This window comes from Syngnathus scovelli, chromosome 10 (assembly GCF_024217435.2).
Source record: "Syngnathus scovelli strain Florida chromosome 10, RoL_Ssco_1.2, whole genome shotgun sequence".
In the NCBI taxonomy this organism is placed as follows: domain Eukaryota; kingdom Metazoa; phylum Chordata; class Actinopteri; order Syngnathiformes; family Syngnathidae; genus Syngnathus; species Syngnathus scovelli.
In genome coordinates, this window is record NC_090856.1 from 8,946,765 (window position 1) to 8,974,577 (window position 27,813).

Here is a 27,813-nt window from a genome sequence, read left to right on the forward strand (position 1 = left end):
CATTCTATTCTATCCTCACTCAATTATCTCCTTCCAAAAAAAGTCTTGCAATGACACTACTCAATCTCAGTCTTGTCACTTTAGAATAGAAACATGTACTGAATGAAGAACACACAACAGCTTGTAATTCAATACGTGTATAACGGTGAAATGGAATCCAAGCAGGAATTAAAAAAATAAAAGTATTGCCTGGGGTGTATGAGTAAACAACAGAGTCGTTTTTATAGCGTGCTATCTTAGAGACAAATATGGATACGTTTGCCTTTCTTTTTTTGCATCACAGCTTTTGCGTCTACTCTACCAGTATACAATTACTGTGGAATATGGTAATTTGGGGATACTAGCAACACTGCGCCTGCATGTTAGTGGCTGCATATGATATCAATTCAAATTAAATCATTCAAAGTAAGCAGGACATCAGCCTCCTGTTCATTTTGATCATTTCCGTTTGCTAATGGTCCACATTCTGCTGGACTGAGATGAAGATGACTTCTGACGATGATCTTTGCCAGTAATGGGGGGTGGGGGGGAGCGTGTTTGGTGAGAGAAATGCCTCTAATATAATCCCTCTACATACTAAATTCCATCTTGATGTCATTAAGAACCCCACTCTGCTTTCATGCTCACTCCTAATCATGGAAATTAAATCAGATCGTTCTGAATGTGACTGCTGAGAGTGCGTGTTTCAATTGAAAATTTTTCTTCACTTCAATTCACTGTATAGATCAGTACATCTGTGTAGATTCTCAGTCATTCAGGTCATTCTAATCTGCGGAGTTTTGATTGCAAAAAATGTACCGTTATTTCTGGACTATAAGCCGCACCTGATTATGAGACGCACCAGCAAAAATTAGGGGAAAATTTTGTTCTTTTTTCATATATAAACCGCGGGGACTATAAAGTGCAGGTGTTTTAATGTTTACTAATTACCATTTGTGAGACAATATACACAAAGAGGATTGTCAGGAAAGAGAAGGTTATTTCGTTAACATAATGTTTATTGACAGAGATGAAGGAGCTCTGCAAACATACAAACATGTTTAAATATCTGTGACGACCACAATAAACATAATGTGCAGGGAACACTAGCAACACACAACCAATAATAAAATGGGGCCGCTGACAGACGTAAAGTTGGCAATGTGATACGAGTTAAACGTAAAGCTCTGGAGAAGAAATGACTGGGGAAAGAAATACTGAAAAGGGTGACGCAACAAGATGCCATCAACAATAGCCCAGTGCCTTCTAGTGGCCAGAGGAAACATCTACAGTACACGCAGAAGCTCCATTTTATTCGTTAAGAGCCAAATCAACTGCCTTTGATTTAAAAGTGGCATCATATGCATTTCCTTTGTCACCCATAATAAGGGTTTGTGTAAAAATGCTTCCTTTCTCCAATAATGTTCGCCTTGATCTCGTTCCGTCTCTTGTACGTGTCAATTGTGTGGCACTATTTGCCTGGCGGACGGACATGCCATCGACAATTTTTCCCAGTGACCGTGTCTGGTCACATATCCCTCCGTCAAGCAAAGCGGTGCCGCACAACAGAGGCTCACAACCTTTTTACTAACGAGTGTGTAAGTGTATTAGACATCAAAAAGATCACGAAAAATCCATAGATACGCTGCATCGGACTACAAGCCGCAGGGCTCAAAGCTTGTGCAAAAAGCAGCGGTTTATAGTCCGGAAAATACGGTACACGTTCTGTTTGTTGAAAACATTTGATCTTTAATCCACAAATTTCTCTTAACTTTTACGAGTGGGGGTTTAAGTATTTTTGTCTCAATGGATGTGACCTCCCTGTGTGGAGTTTGCATGTTCTCCCCGGGCCCGCGTGGGTTTTCTCCGGGCGCTCCGGTTTCCTCCCACATTCCAAAAACATGCTTGGTAGGCCGATTGAAGACTCCAAATTGTCCCTAGGTGTGAGTGTGAGTGTGAATGGTTGTCTGTCTCTGTGTGCCCTGCGATTGGCTGGCAACCGGTTCAGGGTGTCCCCCGCCTACTGCCCGATGACGGCTGGGATAGGCTCCAGCACGCCCGCGACCCCCGTGGGGACTAAGCGGTTCAGAAAATGGATGGATGGATGGATGGATGTGACCTCCGGGGGTGGTCAACAGTGTATTGTTTTTATCGCATATGCCAGCAAAGTCCCAAACTCATTTTATGTTGGAGATTAGTGTCTGAGTGTGTTTGTGTTTCATTAAAAAAAAACTTTAAAATGTGTTGTATATTTTAACCATCATTTCATATGATGAGAAGTGAAATGGTTTGATGTGTGTTTAGCCATGTGTGCAGTGTAACTGTTTGTAAAAGAGAGAGCAAGACAATCTTGGGGGATAAAAAATGAGGAATGATGAAGGTGACACAGGACAAAGAGCAATCTGCCTTGAAGACAAATACTGCAGTTGGAAATAAATATTTGTTTGTAAGTGTGTGTATGTGTGTTGTGAATAATTCTGGGGGTTCTTCAGACCTTGATTGTCCCTTGTTGGTCATCGATCTACTGTTTCTTCTGTTCTCCCCTCCCCTAACCCCCCCTCCCCCCCAAAGAATCATCTACAATCCAACACCCCTCCTCCACTTCTCTGCATCGAATTCAGGTTCTACTCTCTGTCTCAATCCCCTTTCGTGAGCTTCCTGGCACGTTTCCCATCAGGCCACAGTATTAACAGCCTGCTGCTGACACCCACTCAGCCTGATTGAGAAAGTAGGGATCATGTTTCCCTCCCATTTCCGCCCTTTCTCGCCATCGCTAGATGAACGCTTACATCAACTAAACATACAGACTCAGTGCCGCCGTGATCATCTGAAATTGTACAACACAATTTGCAGTTAGTTGTTCAACTGTACATTGGGAACATCTTAACCTACAGCTCATTTGTCCAGACTTCCAAATCTAAGTCCTTGATAACAGTCAAGAGGCTATGTTGCGCATGTGGACACATATATTAAGGGTGAAGGATATGAGGTATTTCTTAAACTGAACCTTGGAAAGGTCAAGACAAATTCATCAAACTACTACCTTCATCTCCATTTCCTTTTAATGTTGTGTTTCTTATGCAGAAGAGCATGTGGCAAGGGTTCATGGATAAATTTAATTTGTAATGCAAGAAATGTCAAGGAGACACAATTTGCACTACATTACACATGGCATATTTCCAGATCTTAATTTATAAAAGACAGTAATCCAGAAAGAAATGCAAGACTGGTTAACACAAAATCAAAAATGCTGTTTGAGAGCAGGCCCCAAGATTTTCATGTACTATATACATTTTCTTGGACTGCATGTCGCTCCAGAGTATGAGTAGGACTAACAAATGCATAATAAAGAAGAAAGTGCTGAGTGTAGGTCTAATTTGGGGGGAAATGTATTTTAAAGATACAATGACAAAGAACAACAGAGTTTGGACTTAACATCTGTGTTTCCGAATCGTGGGTGTGTTCTGAACATCGCTCCAAGTGTGCACGGCTTTGCTCTGACCGTTCGCTAACTCAGAGCATTGCCGGGCCAAACAAGGAAAGGAAACAGTTTAAGCTGTCGGTGATTAAAATAGTACAAACACCGAGCCTGTCATCTGAGCATTTCAAAGCCCAAGATCAAGATGAGTCACCACTGTGCATAAATTCTTTTAATATATCACAAAAGCAAATTCCCGTCCTACGTCACCTTCACAACTCATTGTCAACAATGCAAGTGAGTCAACTAACCAATTGTATTAAGAAGACATTAATATGCAACAGAGACTTACAGACAGGACTCATTCATGAAGGTCATTCAGCAACAAGGCTTAAACAAAAGAAGTCAACTTAAATGTATCTAAACTTACTATTTTCATTCATTAATGTCTAAAACAACAGAACTAGTTTTGCAACACTTCTCTGAAATAAGTTGTCTTCAAAAGTGGCAATTAATTGTTTTTTGGTAAAAATATGGTTCTTTGCAATTCAACTTAACTCAACATCATCGTCATCTAGAGGTATGGAAGTTTTACTACACACAATTTGTATACATTGTTGAGTGTCCAGCAAAGTTGATGAAAGGGATGCAACCTCTCCGGATGTCTTTATTGAATCAGATTGATGCTTTTAACAGGAGAAAATAAGTATTCAGGAAATGACTAAACATACAACATGTTAACCGGGGCTTGCATTTCAAGTCTGCTTCCTGCACTCCACATTGAAGTGGCCACACCCTTTTCCTTTTAAACTCACACGTGCACCTCACAACATCCATTTATATGGTGTAACAACAGCATTGCATCAGATAATGTCTGTTAGCAAGCTTTCAAGATGCTGACGTCTTGCAACACTACCTCATAGCACAATCCTATAAATAGGATAAGAGACTGTTGTGACGTATTAAACAGCGAGTACTTGTGCCAAAAAATCCTGCAGCTGCTTTAGTTTTGCTGTTGGTGTCTTGGCACCCTCACTCATGATTTTTTTGTCAGTTCTTGATAATGTCACTACTGGGCCATATTTTATTCAGTTGATGATGACTGCCTTCACTGGGTTCTTTGGTATACTCAATGCCTCTTTTGTATCCTTCTCCTAACCGAAACCTCGGAATAAAGAGATCCTTCTGATTCTGGAAGCTCTCTGTAGATCATATCTTGTGGTATAAGATGTTATGACAAAAATGTTATGAAAGGCCAACAACAAGATTTTTACGAACGCCTAAGTGTGGTGCTAATCGCAAGTACTTAAGATTTAAAGTCAACTTTAAATAGTGGTAGCTGTATGTTGACTCCAATTGAATGAGGTTGAATGTGATTGGTTAATTCTGAACACAGCCACATCACTTGCATGCACACCTCATTATCTCAGTTACTTATTTTTACTTCCCCATAGAAAAAAATATTCTTTGTTTTCAATTGAGTTGTACGGATTATAAAATCACATTAAACGGGAGGAAGTTTCGACTTGATTTATCTTGTTCTTCCTCTTCTTTTTTTTACGTCAACATAACAAGGGTCTGTAGTTTTTACATCAATTCATACTGTCATGACTTAAGTTTGTCTTGGTTATTTTTTTTTATTTTAATAATACAATGGTCTATGTACAATAGACTACATATATATGTGTTACACTTGGATTACAAATGGTTAAAGCTGGCCTGTTTAATCTTCCTCTCATGGCATATATAACAATATTTCACCCTTCAATCATAAAAAAAAAAAAAAAAAAAAGAAAAAAAAAAAAAAAGAAAAGTGTTGTTTCCCTTTGAGGGAAACATGTTCAGACTGGCAAATATCAGTGAACCGTCTCTAACAGAAGGATCGAGTGTGACACCTCTCTCCTATGCCCCACACACAATGTCACAACCTCCTGGCACTTGTAACATCTGACACTTGCCAGGAATTTGTGGCCCCAGTTTTGTGTTTGAGCATGTGTCACCATAATATTGATTGACAAGACACATTATGTTTTTGTTTCACAATTTGAAAGTCAGGTTAACTGCCTTTTAAACGCCATTGACTCAGCGTGGGGTGGAGAAGGCAAGATAAAAATTTAATAATATTTTTATCCACGTTATTATACAAATTGAATAGATATCAATACTGTGACCCGTGTGCTGCATTAAAAAACCCTCTGTCACACACATCAAGGAATCCCATCGCAGTTGCACTGACCTGCACCTTTGGTCACCACCAGTTTGGGTTTGCTCCGTGCTCCATCGCCTTTGGTGGTGTATGCCGCCACCGTGATGGAGTAAGTGGTGTCTGGCTTGAGCCCTCCAATAACCATTTCCTATAGAAAAATTAAAAACATAAGGGCAAAATATGATTTTTTTGTAAATGTTTTATCTTTTTACCAAACTTCATGCACCTCATGTTGACTAACTGGACTTTGCATACAACTGTTAAACATCCCTTGCGTGTGAAAATATTGTTTCCCATATGGTAGAAGAATATGAGATGTGTAAATTCAAAGTATCCCATATCCCTTTAGATATACATAGGTCAATAATTTAACTTTGCGATAAATTCGTATGAACTACAGTACATCTTATCTGTTCACTAGGAGAGTTTAAATCAGCCATTATGTTTCCTTTCACTCTCTTGAAAGAAAGCCTTCTGATCAATTCTTATGAATGTTTCAAGAGAGTGAATGAATGCAAAATGGGCTTTTTTAACAGGCTGCCTGGCAGACAGATGGGGGCGGTCAATAAAATTAAATGAGCTATAAGCATTGTCTTGCAATTTAGATGGTTTCTGCACAATGCAGACGAACCAAGGTTTGTGTGGTAGTTTTCAAATTAAGATCATTTAAAGAATGCTTTTGTGTGAAAAGGAACATGCATGCATGCATGCGGGGTAAAATTCACTGTTTCCAAATTCAAACAAAAAAGAAAAAAAAAGAGACTCAAAAATGGGACTAATATTGTTTTCAAGTATCACTAGGGAAAACAAGATGGGAGCACAAGACAATATGTTTCAACAACACACAGCAAGTATCACTCCAGGCACGATGGACAGTGGATAGTACATCAGTTATTGACATGACTGTTTTTCCTCAGTGGTCTAAAGACAAAGTGCCCACTTTTAAACTCTCGAGTTGCCATCCAAACACATAAAGGATTGAAGTAGTTTGTAAAATCATGCCGGATTGATGCAATAGCCACTGTCTATAGCTTCCCAACTTCACAAAGCACTCAAGTGGAACTTTGTACTCACATATTCAGCTGTATCGTCCGTTTCCCACTAACAACCCCCGCCAAAGAGGAGAGTATGGGAGAGATTGCAACATTTTTTAAAAAGGAGAGAGAGCAAACAGGGAAGAAATAGGATTGTGAGCGATGGTGGCATTCAAGATTTGGGTGCAGAAGGCTGGAGTCAGAAGTAGGTCGCTTTTTTTGTGATACCACAAGAAAAAAAGAACTGAGAAAAGGTTTGCCTGCAGGGCGTGGCAATGTTTTTCTCGTGCTAAATCATCAATGCAGCAAAATCCAGATGCACTATTGGAGGCTTTCAAGGATTTTATCGTCATTAGAGTTTATTGCAATGAAAACATATATTTCTTGAATGGACTTTTTTTTACTGTAACGTAAAAGGCTCATTGTAGTTGGGATTTATGTTTAAGCTTGAGTGTACACTTAGAAAAAAGGGAACAAATAGATTGCTAGCTGTCATGGATGAGTGATTTGTGGTGAACTGTTTTCATGCTTTTCCATGGTGAACCACAACAAGCAGCAGTTTCATTTTGTCCTTGCATTAGATTCAAGTGCACAATTATTTTAATGGAGATATGAACAAAGAGTCCAGACAGTCCTAATAAAAGCCATGAAGGAAATGTTGCAGAGAAAGATGAGTGAAGCTTTTGATTACAAGTTTTCGGTAAGGGAAGAGGCAGTTCAGAATATTGCAGTAATGCGAAATGATATCCAAGCGGGAAGAGCACCCAGATGATTTCCCCAACTCCAGCAATATTTGCACGGTAACTTTGCTGACCTAGATACACAGTTTGTAGTGCGTGGAAAAATGGCTCTTACTTGTCACTACTATTGAGTTAGAGGAAGTTTGCCGGTAGGACCATGATTAGAAACAAGATTCAGACCTTATGAAATAATATTTGGTCCACAGCCACTTGGTATACATAGATGGTCTTACCTGGGCATCAGCCAGCATGACATCCTTGATGAGGGGCAGGCCCCTGGATTCTCCATTCTCCACACGAACATAGTGGACCTGATAGCCACGGATCTGACCGTGCTGCTTTCCTGGCATCAGAGACCGCCACATCACCTTAAGTGCAGTGGAGTTTAACACCTCCACCTCTACTCGCCTTGGAGGGCTGCCAGGAACTACAGGAAGCATTTAAAATACAATGTAAAATGAATGGAAGCTGTTTTCAACTAAATAAAAAATATTGAAACATGGAAAAGCATATTGAATAAAGATGGAATAGTTGTAGAAATTGTCCACAGATTCAGAAATATGCTCTGTCATTATACGTGCAGTAGCTATGTATAAATATCATGACTGTGTCATTTCCAATAACACTGACAATTGGTTGTTTTTATTTCTTAGGCATGCTGTAGTTCTCATCCTCTACACTCACAAAGGCTTGTATTTGAAAGCAATATAAGCGTGACTAAAGTTTCAGCTATATCAGTGGTGTACAGAAGGCTCAAAGTGCCGTGGTAATAGAAGTGGAAAAGATTTTGGGCAAGCCAAGGCTAGCCATCTGTCTGATTCTCATGTGCTGCGGCAGGCTCACATCGAGCCATTTATCTGTTTTATAGCTGAGCTGCAGCTTCTGTCATTGAGTTTTCGCTGAGAATTTACTTGTTTTACTCATTACATTAGTACACTGTATTTTAGCTTAAACTAGAACATAAAACACATTAACTTCAACTTTTTTTAATCTACATAAATTAACGTTTTGATGCACAACACAAGTCCAAAATGACCTGCATTCATTTCCCATGTCATTGCACGCTGACCGAGTTTTCATTTGTTCACCCTTCATTTAATTCACTATTGAATACTCCAAGTAATCTTTAAATTTTTGATTACCAGAGATCATTATTTTAATATTTTGTTTTGTAGGTTATTTACCAAACATGTTTACACTTGAGAGGTCAGATTGATTGGAGCCAAACAAATCTGCAATTAATATTTGTGATATGTATCCCATTTTGCCACACAATACAATATATTTTTCAAATAACAGCTATTGAACTGTAAATAATCTCGGCTGCTTCATTGAAGACTATCCTATGCTAAAATGACTTTGTAGCGCAGGCATGACAATTTGTCAACATTTCTGTGAATTCTCACCCAAAGAAAACAAATACATGTTTACTACAAAACAGACATTTATGTACCGTCTTCATCGGTCCTGCAGATTAACGGCTCGCTTTCAGGGCCCGGCCCAACAACCGTGAAAGCGGACACAGTGATGCGATACTGGGTCCATTTATCCAACCGCTCCAGAAGCACCTGCTCTTCAGTGGCAGGCACGGTGGGCTCTTCCACCAACTCCACATCATCGCTGATGCCCTCTGACTGTTCCACCACCTGGTAGCGCACCCTATACCCCGCCAGGAGACCATTCTGACTCTTCAATGGCGGGGGGTGCCAACTTACCAGCAATGTGGTGGAGCTGGTGCTGCTGCACTTAATGTCTTGAGGGGGGGCTGAGGGCTCTGGTGAAGTGGACAGGACAGAAAAGTAGGCAGAGGGGGAAGAAGGAGGGGGTAGAGGACCAGAAGGATGGTCAAAGAGGAGGGTGGGGTGAAAAACAAAAAAATACAAAAGATGGGAGAGATAAAGAAAATGATAAAAAGGAAAATTTGAAACTCGGGTCATAAAACAATAGGAATAATTTAAACTAACAGAATTGCGGGAGCAAACAAGAATGTAAAACTCGGATTAAGAAATGTGAACATAAATGGAGTGATGGGAACATTTATTGTAATAATGAATCAAGATGCTTCAACTACCCTTCAAATGTCAAATAAAAAGATTCCAAGTTGAATTAGAGCTGATCTATTCAGTTTTTTTGCATTTGGATCTTTTTTTTTTCACTGTGATCCTTGAGTTTTACTTCTTGGTGTAGGCCTGGCGTCTTGTTTTGACCAAAAATGGCTGTCATACAATTAATTCTTTTGAGTATTACCCTCTTTACATTATTTTTTCCATGTGTAAAAATTATGTTTGATGTTTAATAGTATCTAAAATGCAAAAAGAAACACCTATTTGTAAAATTCCAAATTTTAACTTGATACTTTTCGCTTGCAATCTGGAAACAATTACAAATATTGTGTTTAATTATACAGCATGCCTTGCATTGATTCTTTTAACCATTTGGTAAGTAGAAAAAAACATCACTACATTAAGCACCATTCATTATTACATTGAATGTAAAAATAGTACAACTGCCAACACATGAAATAAATACCAACAAAATTTAAGCCATTCCACACCCAAAAACTCAAATGGAATAAATCATAAACGTGAGAGGGGTACTGGGAGATGAATTTTTATGTAACCCGTGTCACTCAAAAAAATATAATAGTTAATTCAAAATAATAACATAGGAAAACATGGGACAAACAGAATACTCCACACAACCGCACAAAAAATAAAAAACGAGGAAGAAAAAAAAAATGACAACAAAAATTGTCTGCATCATACGTACCTGGCTCCCACAAATACTACATTTTAAAGACTTTCTTACTACCAGCCCTAGACTATAGCAAGTGCTTCCATTCCTTAAAGCCATTTAAGAAATGTTTGAGTCATGTTCAATTCAATATTGCACTTTAATTTGGGTGACGTCTACATCAGCTTTGGATCCACTTTCAGAGTTGGGAAGGTTCAGCTTTTTGCTTTAGCCAGGGCTGCTTAATACTCATGTATGTTTGGGCCGGAAGGGTCCACAAGACTGTGAGAGGGGAGGCTGTAGGCTTCTACGGGAGTTAGCAAGGCACACAACACACTCAATTATTTTTGTTTAAATTAATCCCATTTCATATCATTTGTTTATTAAACTTGTGAAGCTGTCAGGGTAGTTAGCTTACGTGACACAAAAGAGAAAAGCCTTGGACAGATTGTAAATGGTACATACTCATTAAAGGTTAATGATATTGTATTGTACATGACCGCATTGTCACTTTTTGCAAACCAACTTAACGAATGCATGAAATAAAAACCAGAGTTTGTGAGTGGTAGACAACAAATAGGTCAAGACCTCACAATCCCTTCCCCGTGTCCAATGGGCTTATTTCCTTTCGGTCTTACTGGATTTGGAGCCTTTGAGCTTATTTCCACCACTTTTGTTGTATTTGCAAAACTCTCCACATCAACAATGATTGCTCAGTCCTCAGTCTTTGTGATGTAGTAAAGAGGCTGTGAATGTGACAGAGCACAGGCTATCGCTGTGCACAGGCCTCCTCTAGACAGATGATGGTTTAAAACTGGCTGTGGCAGAGCTTTAATAAAGTGCATTACCCATGAACAAGACCAGCAGTAGGATTATGGATTCAAGAACTAAGCGAGAACCTTCGGTAATTCTTAACTTGAGGGTCTTTTGAAACTTCTATGGAAGTTTCATGCCAAATCATTTGTAATGTCTACATTCCAATTCTTGAATCTGACACCAGGGAACCAATTACATTAAAGTAGCTGATGGTGGGAATGTGCTGTATAATTTTACAAGTGTACAATTCAATCACCTGCTAAAAAATTGATTTGGAGATACCAATTAGAACTGTAAACTGTAGTTTATTATATCCATCCATCCATTTTCTGAACCGCTTAGTCCCCACGGGGGTCGCGGGCGTGCTGGAGCCTATCCCAGCCGTCATCGGGCAGTAGGCGGGGGACACCCTGAACTGGTTGCCAGCCAATCGCAGGGCACACAGAGACAGACAACCAATCGTACTCACACTCACACCTAGGGACAATTTGGAGTGATCAATCGGCCTACCAAGCATGTTTTTGGAATGTGGGAGGAAACCGGAGTGCCCGGAGAAAACCCACGCGGGCCCGGGGAGAACATGCAAACTCCACACAGGGAGGGCCGGAGGTGGAATCGAACCCGCACCCTCCTAACTGTGAGGCGGACGTGCTACCCAGTGTGCCACCGAGCCGCCTAGTTTATTATATGAATCAAGAAAATATATTTAGCAGTATGTCAATTCGGGATGTCACATGAATAGCTTACACTGCACTGTGACAGAGTTTGAAAAACTTATACTGAACTTGGAATCTGATCAAATTGAATTCTTCAAACATAAGTGATTTACGCAATGGTCCTACGGCCGGTCAGAAGCTACCAAACGCTTCTCGTAACCGCATCGCCTACCGTTGAAACTGGCTTAATTTGCATAGTGCATGTACAGTTTAATAGTTCATCTAGCCAGGCCAGCATTGGATGTCCCACACACACACACACACACACACACAAAAAAAAAAAAGAATTTGCAATCAGCGAAAAAGCACATCTCACTGCCTGCATGGAAAATGTGTTTTCATCAGCAGTGTCAATGAGCAGCATGGTCACATTTGGAGATCATTATAAAATTAATCTTCCTTGATTCCAAATGCCCATGCTGTATTTAAAACAAATGCTCCAATACATCTAAAAACCTCTCGTAATTACAGTAAGTGGAAAGGCTAAACGGCTTGTTTGGCTAAATATGGAGGATTTAGAATCCACTGCTTTAATTTGAGAGACAGCTCGACTGGCAGTTCCGAGGTATAATCTAAACGCATAAAGCCTAACAATCCAAGGGAATGGGTCAGAGCTCATAGCAAACCATGAAATTAATTCTGAAGCTATGAAATGGGATTTCTATCTGTGACTTTGTGGCCCTGCAGTCCGCTAACACCTACTCCCAGGATACAACTCATGCCCTATTACCATGTCTTAAAACTGGGTAAGAGCGTGAGGGACGCTGGGAGCCTGCCCGCTTCTCAAATTGTGGACCCAATCAAGCCTCGTCTGAACAGTCTCACATTAAATAGGCTCAGCATCTGGGCCGACTGTGACACCTTAACCCTAGAGGCCTTGCTGCTTGTCAATGAGAGCCACTGTTGTCAGTAATATCAGATCTATTTTATTCATTTCATCATATAACAAATAAGAAGCCCAAAGTGGCTATTGTAATTGAAAGGTTAAAAGGCAATTAATAATACAATTTATAACTAGACATTCTCGACAAAGTGGTCCCCATGACAATAGCCCCGGGTGATGCCTCTTCCGTTGAGCATAAACATTAACGTTTTTTTTTTGTATTCATAAAACAGATACTGGACAATTACTTCATACTTGTATGTCTTTGTTTGTACTTAGTGGTGAAGAATTTCAGTCTGCCTTGGAATACACCAGCATACTTTTTGTTCTGTGTTGTATGCCACTGACAATTGCACATCACTAGTTTTAACATGAGACATATGGCCGACACTATATCTTCCCTCAAGCTTGGATACATAGAGGCGCTATAGTTTCTGACATTAATAGAAAGCCACTTAGCAGTGATGTCACCATAATATGATTTAACATACCAGTGACACAGCTAAAATGGAAAAATGACTGTGATGTGTTAAAAGCAGATTGAGAATCGGGTATCTCTGGGAGGTTTTCAAGAACGGCAGACTGAATCCCTCCAACCACAAAGACACTTACCTTCTGGCATCCAAAAGATTAAATTGTTGTCACTTTTATTTTTCTCTGTTTTAGACTGTGATTGCTCTGACCTACACAGTAAGCTCCCAACGAGAATCCCTTGAGAGCCGAGTGTTGACTCCTACATTCGCCCCTTAAACAATATTTCCTGGGAGAGTTCACGGGCAAAAGGCAGAACCGTGAATTGATAGAAAAGGTGGAGAACTAGGTAAAAGCGAGCACTCAAATAGTATGCAAATTTAAGAAAAAGATGCTCAACACTTCAAATATGGACCGACACTCCGATAAAAATTATGGTTATCCTTTTTATCCATTGTGGAGTGGAGAAGCCCCCTTTCTCTAATTCTGGCTTGGACCATTCGTACTTTTTCAGCATGTATGTGGCACTATGGTATGCTTGCAGCTGGCAAGACCTCCCCAAAAAAAAACAACCAAATAAACAAAATAAACAGCAGCAGGCTACAGTTTGACACAACGTCAAACTAATCCATCAGAATAACCAATAAAGTAACAGAAGGTAACTAAAAGGATAAACTCAAAGAATTCAATACAAGGGAAGGGACAGAATGTGAGCAAGGCCATTCATTCCAAGGAGAGCTTAGTATGTTCCTTTTCGCAGAGGAACAAGTGGCAAAGACAGAAGGGGATGGGGGAGGCGGGGAGGTGGGGGTCAGAATAGGCTGATGTAGGATGGAGTGTGTATCCAGCCCAATGTGGTTGTGGTTTATCTTTCAAGGGAAGAAAACACAGCTAAGGAAATAGCAGACAGAGTGACAGGTGAAGATGGACAACGACACCCAAGAGACACCAAGTGAGGAATGAAGCTGGAAGAATATAAAATATATTTTCATGCCTAGAACGATCAACAATGCAATGATTTAGATTCATAATAGCACCCCTGGGGGGGTAAGAGTGACTGCCGCATGCAACTGGCGCTCTCCTCGGTGAAGCTGCACTGTCTGTGTAGCTCTGCTGCTCAGAAATAAAAACAAACAAACAAAAAAAATGAACAGTGAGGTGGTTGCTTCAAAGTTCCTGTGCCCAGATTTTGGAGTGTGGGGCAGCCAACAAGTTGCACTGGTAGAAACAGAAAATGTGTTAAAGGATGTCTACTCCTTCACCATGGTTCTCCTATGCACTGGTCATTTTAATATCACAAATGGTGGTAGAAGGGAATTAGAGCATCATTTTTAGTATGACATTTATATATGTATCTATTTAACGTTTGCAATGTTTGAGTATCAACACCCCATACATTTTAATATCACATAATAGACATATTTTGCCTTTAAAAGAGTAGGTAAGGGAGGTATTTATATCATCATGTTGAAGTGAAGCATAACGAGGGGAAGGTAAAGTAACATTAATTAAAGAATTAGAAATAAATGCCAACTTTAAAAGGGCAATAACAGCAATTAAGGACAACAACTGATCAGGTTGTTGTAATACGTACAAGTGAAACCATCTACGCAGAAGTAGACAGGAATTCAGGATGACCGTTTTTCTTTGGTGATCAAACTCCCATATATCATTCCCAATTGTGACCCAGTTCATAAGAGAACCTTGGTGGATTTAGAGCAGAGTTGACGTTTTGTGTTTTCATGTGTATCAAAGTGCACTTGCTCATTCCAAAAGAAAAGCAACAAGAAAGTAAAGCAGAAACTAGTAACACAACTGGGACACGTAAGTGCAGATTGATTAGGTGTAGAGGAGATTCCTATGCACCTGGAACCACAGCCATATTATCCAATAAGGTAATTCAGATTCCGTCAGTCTAAATTCAACCAAATGAAGCGATTTCTAATGCACTGTACATCTAAATGCACAAGATAAAAAATAAATGGTGAAATGAGTCAAATTCAAAAATATGAATCCACACAGCTCGGCTTTGAATCCTGTTATGTCTAAGAAGAAAACATTGTTCAAACAATGCAATATTCAGCACCAGAGAACATATCATTTGCAATGCCTAGTCAATGGTGTTTTCTTGCGAAAAAATACGTTTGGTTAAGCAGGCACAATAGAGTAGAAATATTGGCAAAAAGCTACATACTGGCTTGCAAGGTCTTCTGTGACATGTCATTGGTGAACGCTCCAATGCCCTTGTTGGAGATCGCTGCCAGAGAGAAGTGATACTCCGTGTTTGGGCGGAGACCTTCCACAATATATGAAGATGCAGGTCCAAATGTTTTCTTGATCTATGATCAATGAGAAAGATAATCGTCATCATCATCAGTGATGGAATAAGTATACCTTGATCTCTGCTGTGTGCTTCACTGAAATGCTTACCTGAGAGCCGAAATTCCCCTCCGTGTAGCGAAGTTCATAACTTATAATTCCTTCTTTGTCAAAGGCTGGTTCCCAGGTCAGTTCAATGCTAGTATCAGATACATCCCCAACTTGAAATTTGGATGGCTGGCCAGGAACTGAAACAATTGGGTGACTGTCAATTAACTGTTTGTAGTATGTACATATACATATAATTAAATATTATATGCAGTGTTTTAACCGTGGTAGCCCAGCTAGTAAAATTTATTTTCTTACCTCCTTGCAGCACTTTGACATGGATCGGCTCTGAGAAGGGTCCATCACCGACTGACGTAAATGCTAGGACTTTGATGGTGTAAGTCTCTTGAGGAACCAGGCTCTGAATTGTGGTGATAATGCTGTCCTGGACATTATGAATCTGCCAGAGGCTCATAGGCTGGGAGTCATCCATGGTGTAATAAACTCGATAGCCCTTAATCTGCCCATTTGGTTCCTCCGGGCCGTCCCAGCGTACCATCATGGTGTTTTGGGATATAATCTGGGCCTGAATGTTACGAGGTGGACTGGCAGGGGCTTGTTCACCAGTTCTAGTTTCCACGGGTTCACTGGGAGGACCTTGGCCAATTGTGTTGACGGCCGAAACTCGGATTTCATACTCTGTGTTGGGGTAGAGGCCGCCAATGCTATATCGTGTAGTGGTGATATCATCTACAGTCTCATATTTGCTGTCTGGGGATTTAGCACGATATTGGATGATGTAGTAGGTTACTGGGTCAGGGTTGCCGGAGTCCCAGGTGATAGTCACACTAGTGGCAGTGGTTTCAGTAACAACAGGAGTACCTGGAGGCTTCGGAAGAGCTGTTATGGTAACAAGACAAAAGTTGTGATTAACTTTCAGTGAATTAAAAAAAAAAAAAAAAAAAAAGACTTTGGAAAGAAAGTGGTTGATTCGAAAGATAACAGCACAATTACAAAATCGAATCTAAAAAGGCGTATTTTGTATACATTGTTCATGAATCCCCGGTATTTCCTTCTCACTGAGTGTTATCGCTTACATTTGACAGTGATCTGCGCCACAGCTTCAATGATGCCAAGGCTGCTCATGGCCACACAGGTGTAGTTGGCTGACTCACGAACGTTGCTCAGTTCAAGAACATTCCTACCCACTGGCATCTCATCCTCTGGCGTCAAATCCTCAGAATTTAACATCCACTTGACGTAAGGCATGGGGGACCCCACCGCCACACATGTTATGTTCACACTCCCACCAGGCATAATTTCTTGACTCGTTGGTGGAATGGAGAAGCGAGGAGGCACCCGTCGGACTGAGAGGAGGCATGAGGAGAGGATGACAAACAGCGCAAAGAGAGTCAAAGCAGAAAGAGAAGTAACAACATCTGTCGATGAAAATGGACCCTTCTCGTAGAAGTATTTAACACAAAAAAAGTTTAACATTGTAATGGGAACAAAACACAAACTAAAAAGACTTTTCAAAAACGTAAAAATATACAAATAAGAAGAAGGAACTAAACTAACAGAACTGCTTCAACAACAATATAGATTAACAAGAAAGCAACGATTCATAGCAACAAGGTTCCATTGACCAATGTTTGACCCATCACAGCACAATTATAGACACAAAAATCTATTACGAGTTTCTCATCTTTGGAGCTGGACTGCAGTTCATAACCAACTTCATCATAACCTGATCACAGCCTATCAAAGTGTGAAGAAATAGGCCTTGTGATACAGTAGTACTATCAATAAGGTCAACATGGCAACCTGGTACTTCCTGTCCACTCTGCCACAGAGGAAGTTAGCCATTAGAGGCTTCCCCCATAGCACAGGAAGTGTCGGGTTACTGGGGTCTGGGGATCTGAACATATTCTAGTACTGATTGTCACTCGTCACCTACGTCTAACTAGAAACCTTAAAGATGAGAAACTTTAATGAGATTTTTGTGGTTTAGGGTAGATCCACTGGACAAAGCCTTATTAAGATCTGACACGGTTCCATTGATAGATGCAGCTATCAGTTTCACAGACAGCATGCATAAATAGATCGAGGTAAATTAAGGATAAATGATAACAAAATCAGATATAAAAATTGAGATAAAATGCATAGAGGAATATAACTGAAGGGTCGCTAGCATGCCCAGACAAAAGACGATTGGAGAGCAAGGAAGAGATACAAGATAGAGAATAAAGCATTAAAGGAGTGGATAGAACGGAAGGGAACAGAAGAGCAAAGAGTTCAACAGAGGAGTGGGGAGGTTTGGAGAAGGGTAAGGGGCGGGGACTAACCCACTTCATTAGTATGTAAACTTTTTTTCCATCAGCTAATGTGATAGGATGTGATGTTGGCACATTGTCACATCACAATCCTAGTTAACACAAAATAAGAATCGCGTAACAAGGTGTGTGCCTACAAGTACGTATAAAACAACTAGAGTTGTTGTGGCAAGAAATTCTTCTATCACAGTGTTGGAGTCAAGAAACAAAACAGGATCCACGGGGAGTCGAAATCCAGAGAAGGAGGGAGAGAGTTGAGAAAGGGGAAATGTTGATGAAGGGCAGAATGAGAAGAGGAAAAAAAAAAAAGAAAACCTCAATGGAGAGGAATTATAATGGGGATACAATAAGTTAATAAAGAATGAGCTCTGATGCACATAAAATAAAATACACTGTGTTGGTGGATATAAGATACATATAAGCTGTTTGTAAATTTCTGCCATTAGAGGTATGACTCTGGGTGTAGTATGCAAGTCTATATTCTGGAAATGATGTGTATGATAAGCATCCCAATAAACACTTGACAAAGGCACACAGAATGGGAATGCAACAACATTTTTCCAAAGGAGAACCGAGTTCATACCAAGCATGGTTTTCTGTTTTTAATTAGTACTATGTGAGCAAATTATGTTAAGATGAGATCATTGCTTTTAGTGTCATTCACTGCCTTTTTATAAAAGGTCCAAGTATGTAAGTACCATTCCTAAAATATTTGAACACATGGGAGGATTATCCTTGCACATGCCAGGTGGTTCAGCAGTTCATTCTGCTTAGCCAGAGAGAGTTGATTTTGGTACATCATTGAATGATTTTTTTTTTTTTTTTTTTAAGAGGATCTGAACGGAAAGCTAACTAATTTGGGATTTAAAACTAAAATGAAACCTGCAACTAGAGCTAATGATGATGCGATTCTATTACATTTGGCAACCTTCATTCTTTTTGACGTCAGCATGTTTGTTGGGATGCAAAGAAGTTCAAAGAGAGTGAAGGACATTTGTACAAATGTAAGGGTAGAAAATGATGAACTATAAATGAAAAAGCTGTGACAGACAGAGTCAGAAAAGACAGGACAGTGACAAGGCGGAACCAAACAACAAACTTGAGCAGCAAGACAGTACAATAATAGAAGTTGACAAGCAGATTGACTGGTGGACATACAAACATACTGTACAGTACGCACAGGTTTAGGACAGGGTTATCATAGAAAGGGAGGGAGGGGGAGGGCATAAGTGGGGAGATAGAAAAAGGAGATTGTGATTCCAAACCAAAGCAAAGGACAGACCATGGCTTAAAGAGGATTTGAAGGTCTCACACACTGGGGCTTCAAAGCAAGAGTTAACTACACGAGGACAGCTTTAGAACCTAATCGTGCAAATGCAACCCAGGAACTCTGTTGGGATTGATTTGGGTATGGAGTCGAGATTAAATGGCCTATTGAAGCCATTTAAAATCGCTTCTAGAAACTATGGAGTTAGTGATAGCCGACTGGGGCGTTTTGACTTATTCCAGACAATGCATGGTGCAGACATGGCAAACTGTTTTGTACTGACATGAGCTTTTCATCTTTGGGTTTGGTGATTACTAAAAGATATGGGCATTAATGTCAGTGGGATTGCATTGTATTGTTAGATTGTGATTTGTGCTTTAATAATATTATGATTATGAAAATAGGTTAAGTGAGTTATAGAATGACTGGTCAAAGACCCTAACTGAGTAAATTGTTATTGTATACTCTTTTCTGTGTCAAACAACTTACTAACTTTTGGCATTATCTGACATTTGACGCATGAATAATAATAAAAACAAACAAACTAAGGTTTAGAGTAAAAGAAAATGCACTTGAAAATCCTAATTTTAATTGTTATTTAGTCCAAATTAATTTGTTAAAATCATTCATTTGGATGGAAGTAGCCTAACAGAAACCTAACGAATGGTGGCCGTAAATTTATCGTTTCTCTGTATTCAAGTTTATCAATAATAATGCCTTTCAAACAAAGGTGATAGGGCAGCCCATTCATCACACAGACATGCATGGGTGTGGCAAGAGTGACATACAGTAGTGCCCCCATCCACTTGGGCTAACACTGAGAACTAATACAATCCAAAAATGTCACACCAAGCCCTTCCAAGCATGCCATCACTACCCATATACAGGACTATTCCAGACAAACTGACAAACGATGAGTGACAAATTAAAATGAGGAAAAAAAAACAAGAACTAAGTCCGGACAGTTCCGTAGAAGACATTACTGGAATGCACTTGTGAATATATTATTTTGTTTCCATGCTATGTTTTGTGTTTCCGTTAATTTGGTCTCCAATTGTAACACCAGCAACGGACAAAGTGTCAGTTTTCTGCGGACAGACTAGATCACAATGTGCACTTCTCTCCCAGGGGCTCAGGTCGGTCAAATGGAATGGGAGCTGCTGGGTGAATGAGGCTGTCTCGAAACTATTGCTACATGAACATATGTAGATCAGCAGTGGAGAAATAAAACTCCTCCACCATGATAAAAGCCATGTTTTTAACAGTGAGGAATGGTAAATTCTTACTTTTTCTGATCACTAACTTCGGTATAAAATAAAAATAAAATAAACAGACTGCTCCAAATTCATTGTATCACGTTTCATCTTGATCTAAGAGAAGTCAATAATGTCTTTTAAGATTGGGCCTGTGCTTTCCTCTCTATACTGAAGCGCAAAACATACAATTAAAAAGAAAAACTCCCATTGGTAAGGACAGGCTTCTCATTCACAGAGCCCAGGAGCCCAGCCGGCCCATTTGGAATTGAAAGGACAAGAAAACAAACTTATAGCCCTATTTGGAGACATTATCTTGTTTCAAGCCCCAATGTGGAGAGAAAGACAAAAAGACTTACAGTGAACGAGGTGAAAAGCAGTCGAGAGAGAACGCCAGAGTACTGCACTAATTTTAAAAGTGGGTGGTGTTGTGGAGGGATTTGTGCCCCCCCAAGAAACAAACAAACAAAACAAAATAAATCGACAAAAAAAAAAGTGAGGTGGACATTATTGGCCATTTTGGTAGGGCAGGTTTTGTTGCCCTAAAATGAAGGGGGAAGCCAAAATAATGTGCAGCCTTTAGTGTCACCTTGAAGCTGAGATTACACCCTCTTGCTGCCTGAGGACACAGGCATCATATGGAGATCCTTTTGTTACGCTTTCTGGTTGAAGTCTACAACATTTACATAGAAGCTGCAGGGGTCAGCCTGTATTAATACTGTACCTTGGCTGTGCTGATACTAAAGACATATGGGCAGCTCATCAAAATGGAAATTATTACCCAAAGAAATGTGACAGGAATCATTCCATGAGCATCTGACTAGAGGAGGATTATCAACTTTTATTTAATTACTATTACACAGGAAAAGCTGCCAGGTGTCATTCAAATATGTCTTCATGTGGTTTTCCTTTTACTAAGTCTTTGGGATGGCATAGATACATATTTATTTGTACAAATGAAACTTTTAAAAGGAGTCTGTGAGGATCGGCTACAAATGTCAACTAGAAAAGGTAGTTTTTTTGTTTCATTTGGCCATTGAGAACATAAGGTGTAATCTAGCTTTCTTTCCCAACGTCAAACACAGATACGTAGCTAGACATGCAAACACATTGGGAACCAAGCAGATATGATTAGAGGAGGGCATACATGCACATGCGCACGGAACAGCACAGTCTTTCTGCATCAGTGTCATCATTTTGACCATGTAGTCAAAAGTGACTACACGTCACTACTAGATTTTCCACTATTTTTGGAGTGGGATTTTGCCAGGCCTTTGGATGGCAGTTATCTGATTTCCTGGTGTCCTTGACCATCTCTAAAAATATATATTTCTTTAGTCACTTGAGTGTTGAAACTAAGCAATATCTGAGAAAAAATTTGGGAGTGGGTCACATCTTGTTCCAGTCCTTATCTAACAGAATCAAAAGACATCGGGCCTGATATACTAAATGTTTGAACATTATTCGCCCCAAAATTTAAAGTTGTAACCCAAAGCACACTGAACCATCGGTACTGGCTCAGTTTGCATATTCAAGTGTTTTTTAATATTTCAGTCATACTGTCTGATTGTCAAGTTTCAAAAATTAATAGAAACACAAACTCCCATTCTTACGAACTCTCTCATGTTCATGCTATACGTTGTCTTATTTGTGTAATAGATCAAAATAAAAAAATATATAATTTAAAATTTTCATTTTAATTAAAAGTAGCCATAACAATTTAAAATATAAAACAAGCATACTGTATTTTAAGATGATGTAATGTTATAATACTGTCAAGCCACATGATGGCCTCCCTAATTGCAATCATCAAGATGCCCACTTCAGTCCAATTTTTCATTTTTTCCAGTAAAGTATTCATTTGAACAAGATGACAGAAACACTAGCTGTAGACACACTTTCATTCTGCATTTCCATGTGCATTTCAAGAGTCAAGAAGCAGAGCAGCAATATTTGGAAAAGGAAACAGAAACCAGTCATAAAAAACAAAACAAACAAATATTTTTTGAAAACAGAAAATGACATTATAATACAACGGAAAAAAAGGAAGACAGACGTACACACACCATAATAACAACATAAAACAACAATAGGAGAACCAAGGGAAAGCCAAAACAGATTGTTTAGGAAAAATACTTTTGGAAAAAGAAAAAATGAAAAAAAAAAAAAACTAGGAAATAATAAAATGGACCAGAACACACAGAAAGCATAAAAAAGGACCAATACAGCCCAAAAGGTTTTGGACAGGCATGCAAGCGCAGTTACATTCTTCCATCATGCAACATGTTCTGTTATTTTCACATGCTGGGTTTCCATGACAACACATGCAAGAAAGCCTTTTTGATGCAGAAGCAATACCAGAGGATGCAAAACGAGAAAAGGCCCCACAATGCAAACATAAAAGTAAATTAACAAAAACCCGAACTAGTCAGGTTTTATTTCATCATTTCTTCCTCTGAAATATAGAAGAAAAGTTCTTTAAAATTAATTTAACAGTTTGGATTTCCTGGATTATCATTTATTTAATTTAGAAATGAATTGAGCAATGTAAAAGGCAAATCTAACTAGATTTTTTTTTTCAACATTTAGATTTTTTTTTTCTCAATTGTGGGTTCATTAAAGTAAAAAAGAAAAAAAACACACCAACCTTCTCGAAGCTCTGAGGGATGTAAAGGGGTTGATGCAGAACACAATGACATGAGGAGAAGAGAAAAATAGGGGAAACACAGAGAGAGTAAAAAAAGCCACCTCAAGGTGTTTAGCTGCAGCTACATTTCCCTTTGCTTAAATCCCATTTCCCTCATTTTTTCCCCACACTGTCCCTGCTACTGGTGACACCCATTTTGAAAGAACACTTGCCTGCCCACCCCTTGTCATATTTAATAAATAAGCCCAAACAATCAAGATCATTCACTGTTGCCAATATGAACAAAAAAAAAAAAAAGTGGTGATGCACCACTGGAGTAAAGATTATGCATATTATAATTAAAAGCTCCTTATGACCACAAGAGGTTCCACTGATGGCTAATTCTGTTTTTGTTACAGACGGAAGTTAAATAAACACAAAATAAGGAAAAACTAATGAGCGATAGAAAAAAAAATAGACACATTTTGGGCTGAAGTTAGAAGCTGCAGTCCAAGACATTGTTTTATGAGGAATTAATAATTTGCACCATCATTACTGGTTTGTATTTGGCATATACTTGAAAATAATTGTGGCACAATAATAACTCTAAGACTTTAATTCTTTGAAAAAGATCTCTACTACAGCTGCTAATCTCAGGTGCAATTTGTGAACAAAAACATTGTCAACATCACGTATCAGAAAAGTGAACTGAAAACAGACAAAAGGTTGACGCCATTCAAGTGTATTACACACAGTATAGTCGAGTGAGGGCACCTGAATAATTATGACCACTGTATGTATCTAAAGGCATGCCGATGGAGCCAGTGTTTATGAAAACTGCATGAAATATTAAGTTAATGTTTTTTTGCTGTCTCCCAATCAGCTGTACCAAGTGTTCCCATTATTGTTATGCAAGACTTCAAGTATTGCTCTTGACTGTAATTTGTCATCAATACCATGAGCAATTACGGTGTATGAATGAATACCTCACTTCACCATTTTTTTGCCTATTGTGATACAATAGCAACAGTAAGTACAAATAACATCCCTGACCCAATTTCTAATGTCAGACTAGTGAATTATTTATTGGGAACAAAGTTATTTGGTACACAGCAGAAGGAACAAACTGAGTAGACACCGAGGCATCTTTATTTAATATGTGCCATATAAATTATACATGGTGTTAGTGCATCTGCTTCAATTTATTAAACCTCGCTAAACAGGGAGTCATTGTCTTTTTACATTAGTGGTAGGGGGGTTGTCTATACTGCCTGTGTCCTTCTTTTCCATAGCTTTACTGACCAAAAGGACTACTGGATGTATGACCATGTTAAGATTATATACATAGCAGAACCTAAGAATTTTATAGTACAGTTATGCCCCGGAAAATAACAGCAGTGTTGCTCACTGTGTTAAAACCATCATTTACTTTTCAGATTTTGATTGGTTGCGACTAATCTCTTTTCAATCAAAATCCAGACTTACCGTTTTGCTCCATTACCTGAAAATAACAAAAAACCTAAGCAACTTCCACATGTTGGATACATTTGCATCGGTGCAAAATTACAGTTAAAATGTGTCTTGCAACCGATAAAGCAAGGACATACGGCTTCTTGTGCTACGCAAATCCTTCCAAGCGAGTTGGGCATGGCGTTGGAAGACACAAAATGAAGCGTTACATCATAATACAGGAGAACATCAGTTGGTCAAATGAATATTTCGCAATCGGCTTGTATAGTTCACATTCAATTACACATCGAGCAGGCAAATCAGTGCTAAAATATTTATACTACTTGGATAAAAGTTAAGATCAACAGAAATGACACTAAAAGAGGATTGTGCACATATTTTACTTTTTTTGGTCTAACACGTGTTCTCCCTACCTCGCACATAAAGGTTAGCTGGGGACGAGTAGCGGACGCCTTCCAAATTAGATGCCACACACTCGTACTTTCCTTGGTCTGTCTCCTCGCTCCTCTCGATCTGCAAAGCACCTGGAAATAACAGTGTCCAGCAAAAAATACCAGAATGAAAGGAAGAGACAGACAGAAAAAGAAAAAAAGGAAGGAGGATCTGATTAGTTTATTTTTTTCAAGGATGGGTGCATGATGTCAGAAAGGTCTCTAAACACGGGGCATCTTGGAATACTCCGGCTTATTACATCGAAATGTTCTTCTCTGTGCAGTGCTAATGCGGTTCACCATGACAAACCGCGTTCCCCTCCAGCATCCGCTATATACAGATAAAAAGGGAACAAATTTAATAAATAAAACAGCGGGCTGAATCAGTCACACCAAATTTGTTGGTAGCCGTTGGATGTGACAAAGTAAAAGGACAAAGTAATAATGCAAATGTAAAGAAAGCTATTGGGCAAAGGGACAGGGATGGTAGTGTAAACTAAACGGGATTAAACACAACATTTTGCGAAACACTCGGAAAGGGAGACAAAGGGAGTTGCACTTTAAACAACAGCAGGGTTGATTGTCTTCAATATGTAACCCATGGGTGATTGCACTAACTTGTAATTCACAGAAATTCCCTCATCTTAGGTAGTGTAACATCCGATACGGCCCGTCACATCATTTTATATGGCCCGCGAAGACAAATTGTGCATCAAATTTGTGCGTCATTACTAGAATTGGAAATTGTCTTCACTTTTAATATCTTTTCTTTTTTAAATATTTGACCAGTTTTTACTCATATGATTTGAAAACAAGTTGTTTGTCAGTTTGTTTTGTAGGTTTTACTGTATATATACCCATTGCCTCCCTGCTTGGCACTCAGCATTAAGGGTTGGAATTGGGGGGTTAGATCACCAAATGATTCCCAAGTGTGGCACCGCTGCTGCTCACTGCTCCCCTCTACCCCAGGGGATGGATCAAAATCACATGGGGATGAGTTAAATGCAGAGGACAAATTTCACCACACCCAGATGTGTGTGTGACGATGATCATTGGGACTTGAACTTTATTAGAGCACAGTTGACGGTATGTCCTGATGATATCATTAGTGCTTCTGGCTGGTTCAGCAAACAGATTGCAGCCCAGGCTTCCCTGACAAATGCTGCAACGTAGCTCATTAGTGTTGATCCAAGAAGCGTCAATGTAGCGGCCACCACCACATACATTGTGATATACTGTCTGTGAGGTTCGCCTTTCCTTCAAATCCACAATGGCACTGAGTGTTGACCTTCAGCAAGGCCGAGCACACCCTTTGATGCATATTGTTACATGGGCACAACTCTAGGTACAGCATATGCCCAACAGTTTGGACTTATCCAAGACAATATGGCAGCTGCCTATAACAAAACACAATGAAATCTCTGATGTCTACAGCCTAAAACCCAAAATACTCCAAAGTGACTGACATGGTTTTTCCTTTGTTTTCAGTGTGGCTCTTTATGACTGACTCTCTTAACACCAGGTTCTAGAGCATTCTCTATTCGGGCTCAAGTACTCAGCACAACAGGTATGTATTATCAAAGGTCAGTCCACTGAGGACTACTTGAGTAGAAAGAGGTGAATAAAATGCCGGGTTGCATTTTTGGTGACAGTGTTCATATCTTTCTTGTTTTCCAACAAGTGGCAGGAATAGGTAAATTAGGGTTAGGGTTGTGATTGTACAAATATTTTTTTTGTGTCCTGCGCTTTGTTAACGGTGCAGCAGTTGTAAAAGCACCATATAAATAAAAGATATTTGTTTCCATTGTCAAGGGACCACGGATATCCAATCTTAACAGTCCTACGTACCTTTCTGTATCGCTGCAGCAAGCACAGCTATATTTGATATATGATTGCTCTATTAAGAAAAAAACAACAACTGTAGATTAGATTAGAGTTTCTTATTTGTGGGTACTTGGCAAACAACCATAAAATCCATCATATTTATTTGCAGCTGTCGCAATGTCGTCATATCTAACTTTGTGCATACTGTAGCTAATGCACCACCATGCCATCTTATCTTGCTGTTCATTCAGTGCACAATTGCAAACTGTACAGTGGTCATTGGAAATTTTACTTGATGTAAATGAGTTTGCATGTTTAATGGTAGAAGTTAAACTAGATTGCAAATTGTATGCCCGAATTTAAGATACATTCAAAGCAATTGAATGCCTGCATAATAATAATAATAATAATAATAATAATAATAATAATAATAATAATAATAATAATAATAATAATAATAATAATACACACATGTATATGTATATGTATACATGTATGTGAAGTGAGTAAATTACTAAATTAGACAAAAACAATGAAAAAAGAGGACAAAAATAGAAAAATAGACAAGAGAAGAAAAATAGGAGTAGGATGTGTTGAGACATGAGTGATTAATTGTGTAAAGTGCCCCAAGTTGTGGTCTGCCCACCCTGTCATTATTTTTCAGCAGCTTTGCCAATTGTACCCCCCTTTGCCAGACCCACTTGTGTAATTCAATTAGTTTGCTCCAGCAAGCCTTGATTGATTTCTGTAGGCAATCAACAAAATAACTGGCCCAGTCTCACTCCCTAATTCTTGCTCTGAGGCCAGTCAGGCTTGCCAGAGGCATTTTATTCTCTCTGTTTCCTCTAAAGCTTCTCACGCAAACATTACTCACTGCATCACAACACAAATTTGATTGAAAACCAGCCGGATTCAAGGGGACAAGCACTGATACCTTTCAAACACAGCAGTTTTGTCACAAAGATGGATATATGAAAGCAAAATATTACATATCAGTAAACATACACCTGTGTTTCCATCTGGATATTGCAAACATATTTTGGAAAGAAGAGTAAAAGATAAGCTTGTACTGCTCAATCTCATGACATGGGCTTGGAGCCTATTTCCGCTGCTCTGTTTAGTTCACATTCCTCAAAGATAAGAGTGACGTTCACTGAATACTTGAACTGTCCAGCAATGCAGCTTATAAGGCAAATGGTTACCTGCACAAATGTCAGAAAGACTCCGATTTCTGTTTGAAATTTGT

At 39.2% G+C, this 27,813-nt stretch overlaps 1 protein-coding gene across 17 annotated transcripts in view; it reads right to left on the reverse strand.

The window, feature by feature from the left end:
• The window catches only part of ptprsa (protein tyrosine phosphatase receptor type Sa), a 168,860-nt gene that overhangs the window by 35,197 nt on the left and 105,850 nt on the right, over positions 1–27,813 (reverse strand). For 7 of the 17 annotated variants that reach the window (XM_068652274.1, XM_068652276.1, XM_068652273.1 and 4 more), the window contains 10 exons: positions 24,726–24,836; positions 22,864–22,875; positions 16,461–16,730; positions 15,682–16,263; positions 15,427–15,563; positions 15,191–15,335; positions 8,831–9,151; positions 7,611–7,804; positions 6,678–6,704; positions 5,634–5,751 (listed from right to left, as the gene is read on the reverse strand). In XM_068652274.1, coding sequence (XP_068508375.1) covers positions 5,634–5,751; positions 6,678–6,704; positions 7,611–7,804; positions 8,831–9,151; positions 15,191–15,335; positions 15,427–15,563; positions 15,682–16,263; positions 16,461–16,730; positions 22,864–22,875; positions 24,726–24,836 — 1,917 coding nt within the window. The remainder of the gene's footprint in view (positions 1–5,633; positions 5,752–6,677; positions 6,705–7,610; positions 7,805–8,830; positions 9,152–15,190; positions 15,336–15,426; positions 15,564–15,681; positions 16,264–16,460; positions 16,731–22,863; positions 22,876–24,725; positions 24,837–27,813) is intronic. The other 10 variants (XM_068652282.1, XM_068652284.1, XM_068652283.1 and 7 more) reach the window with 5 other exon arrangements.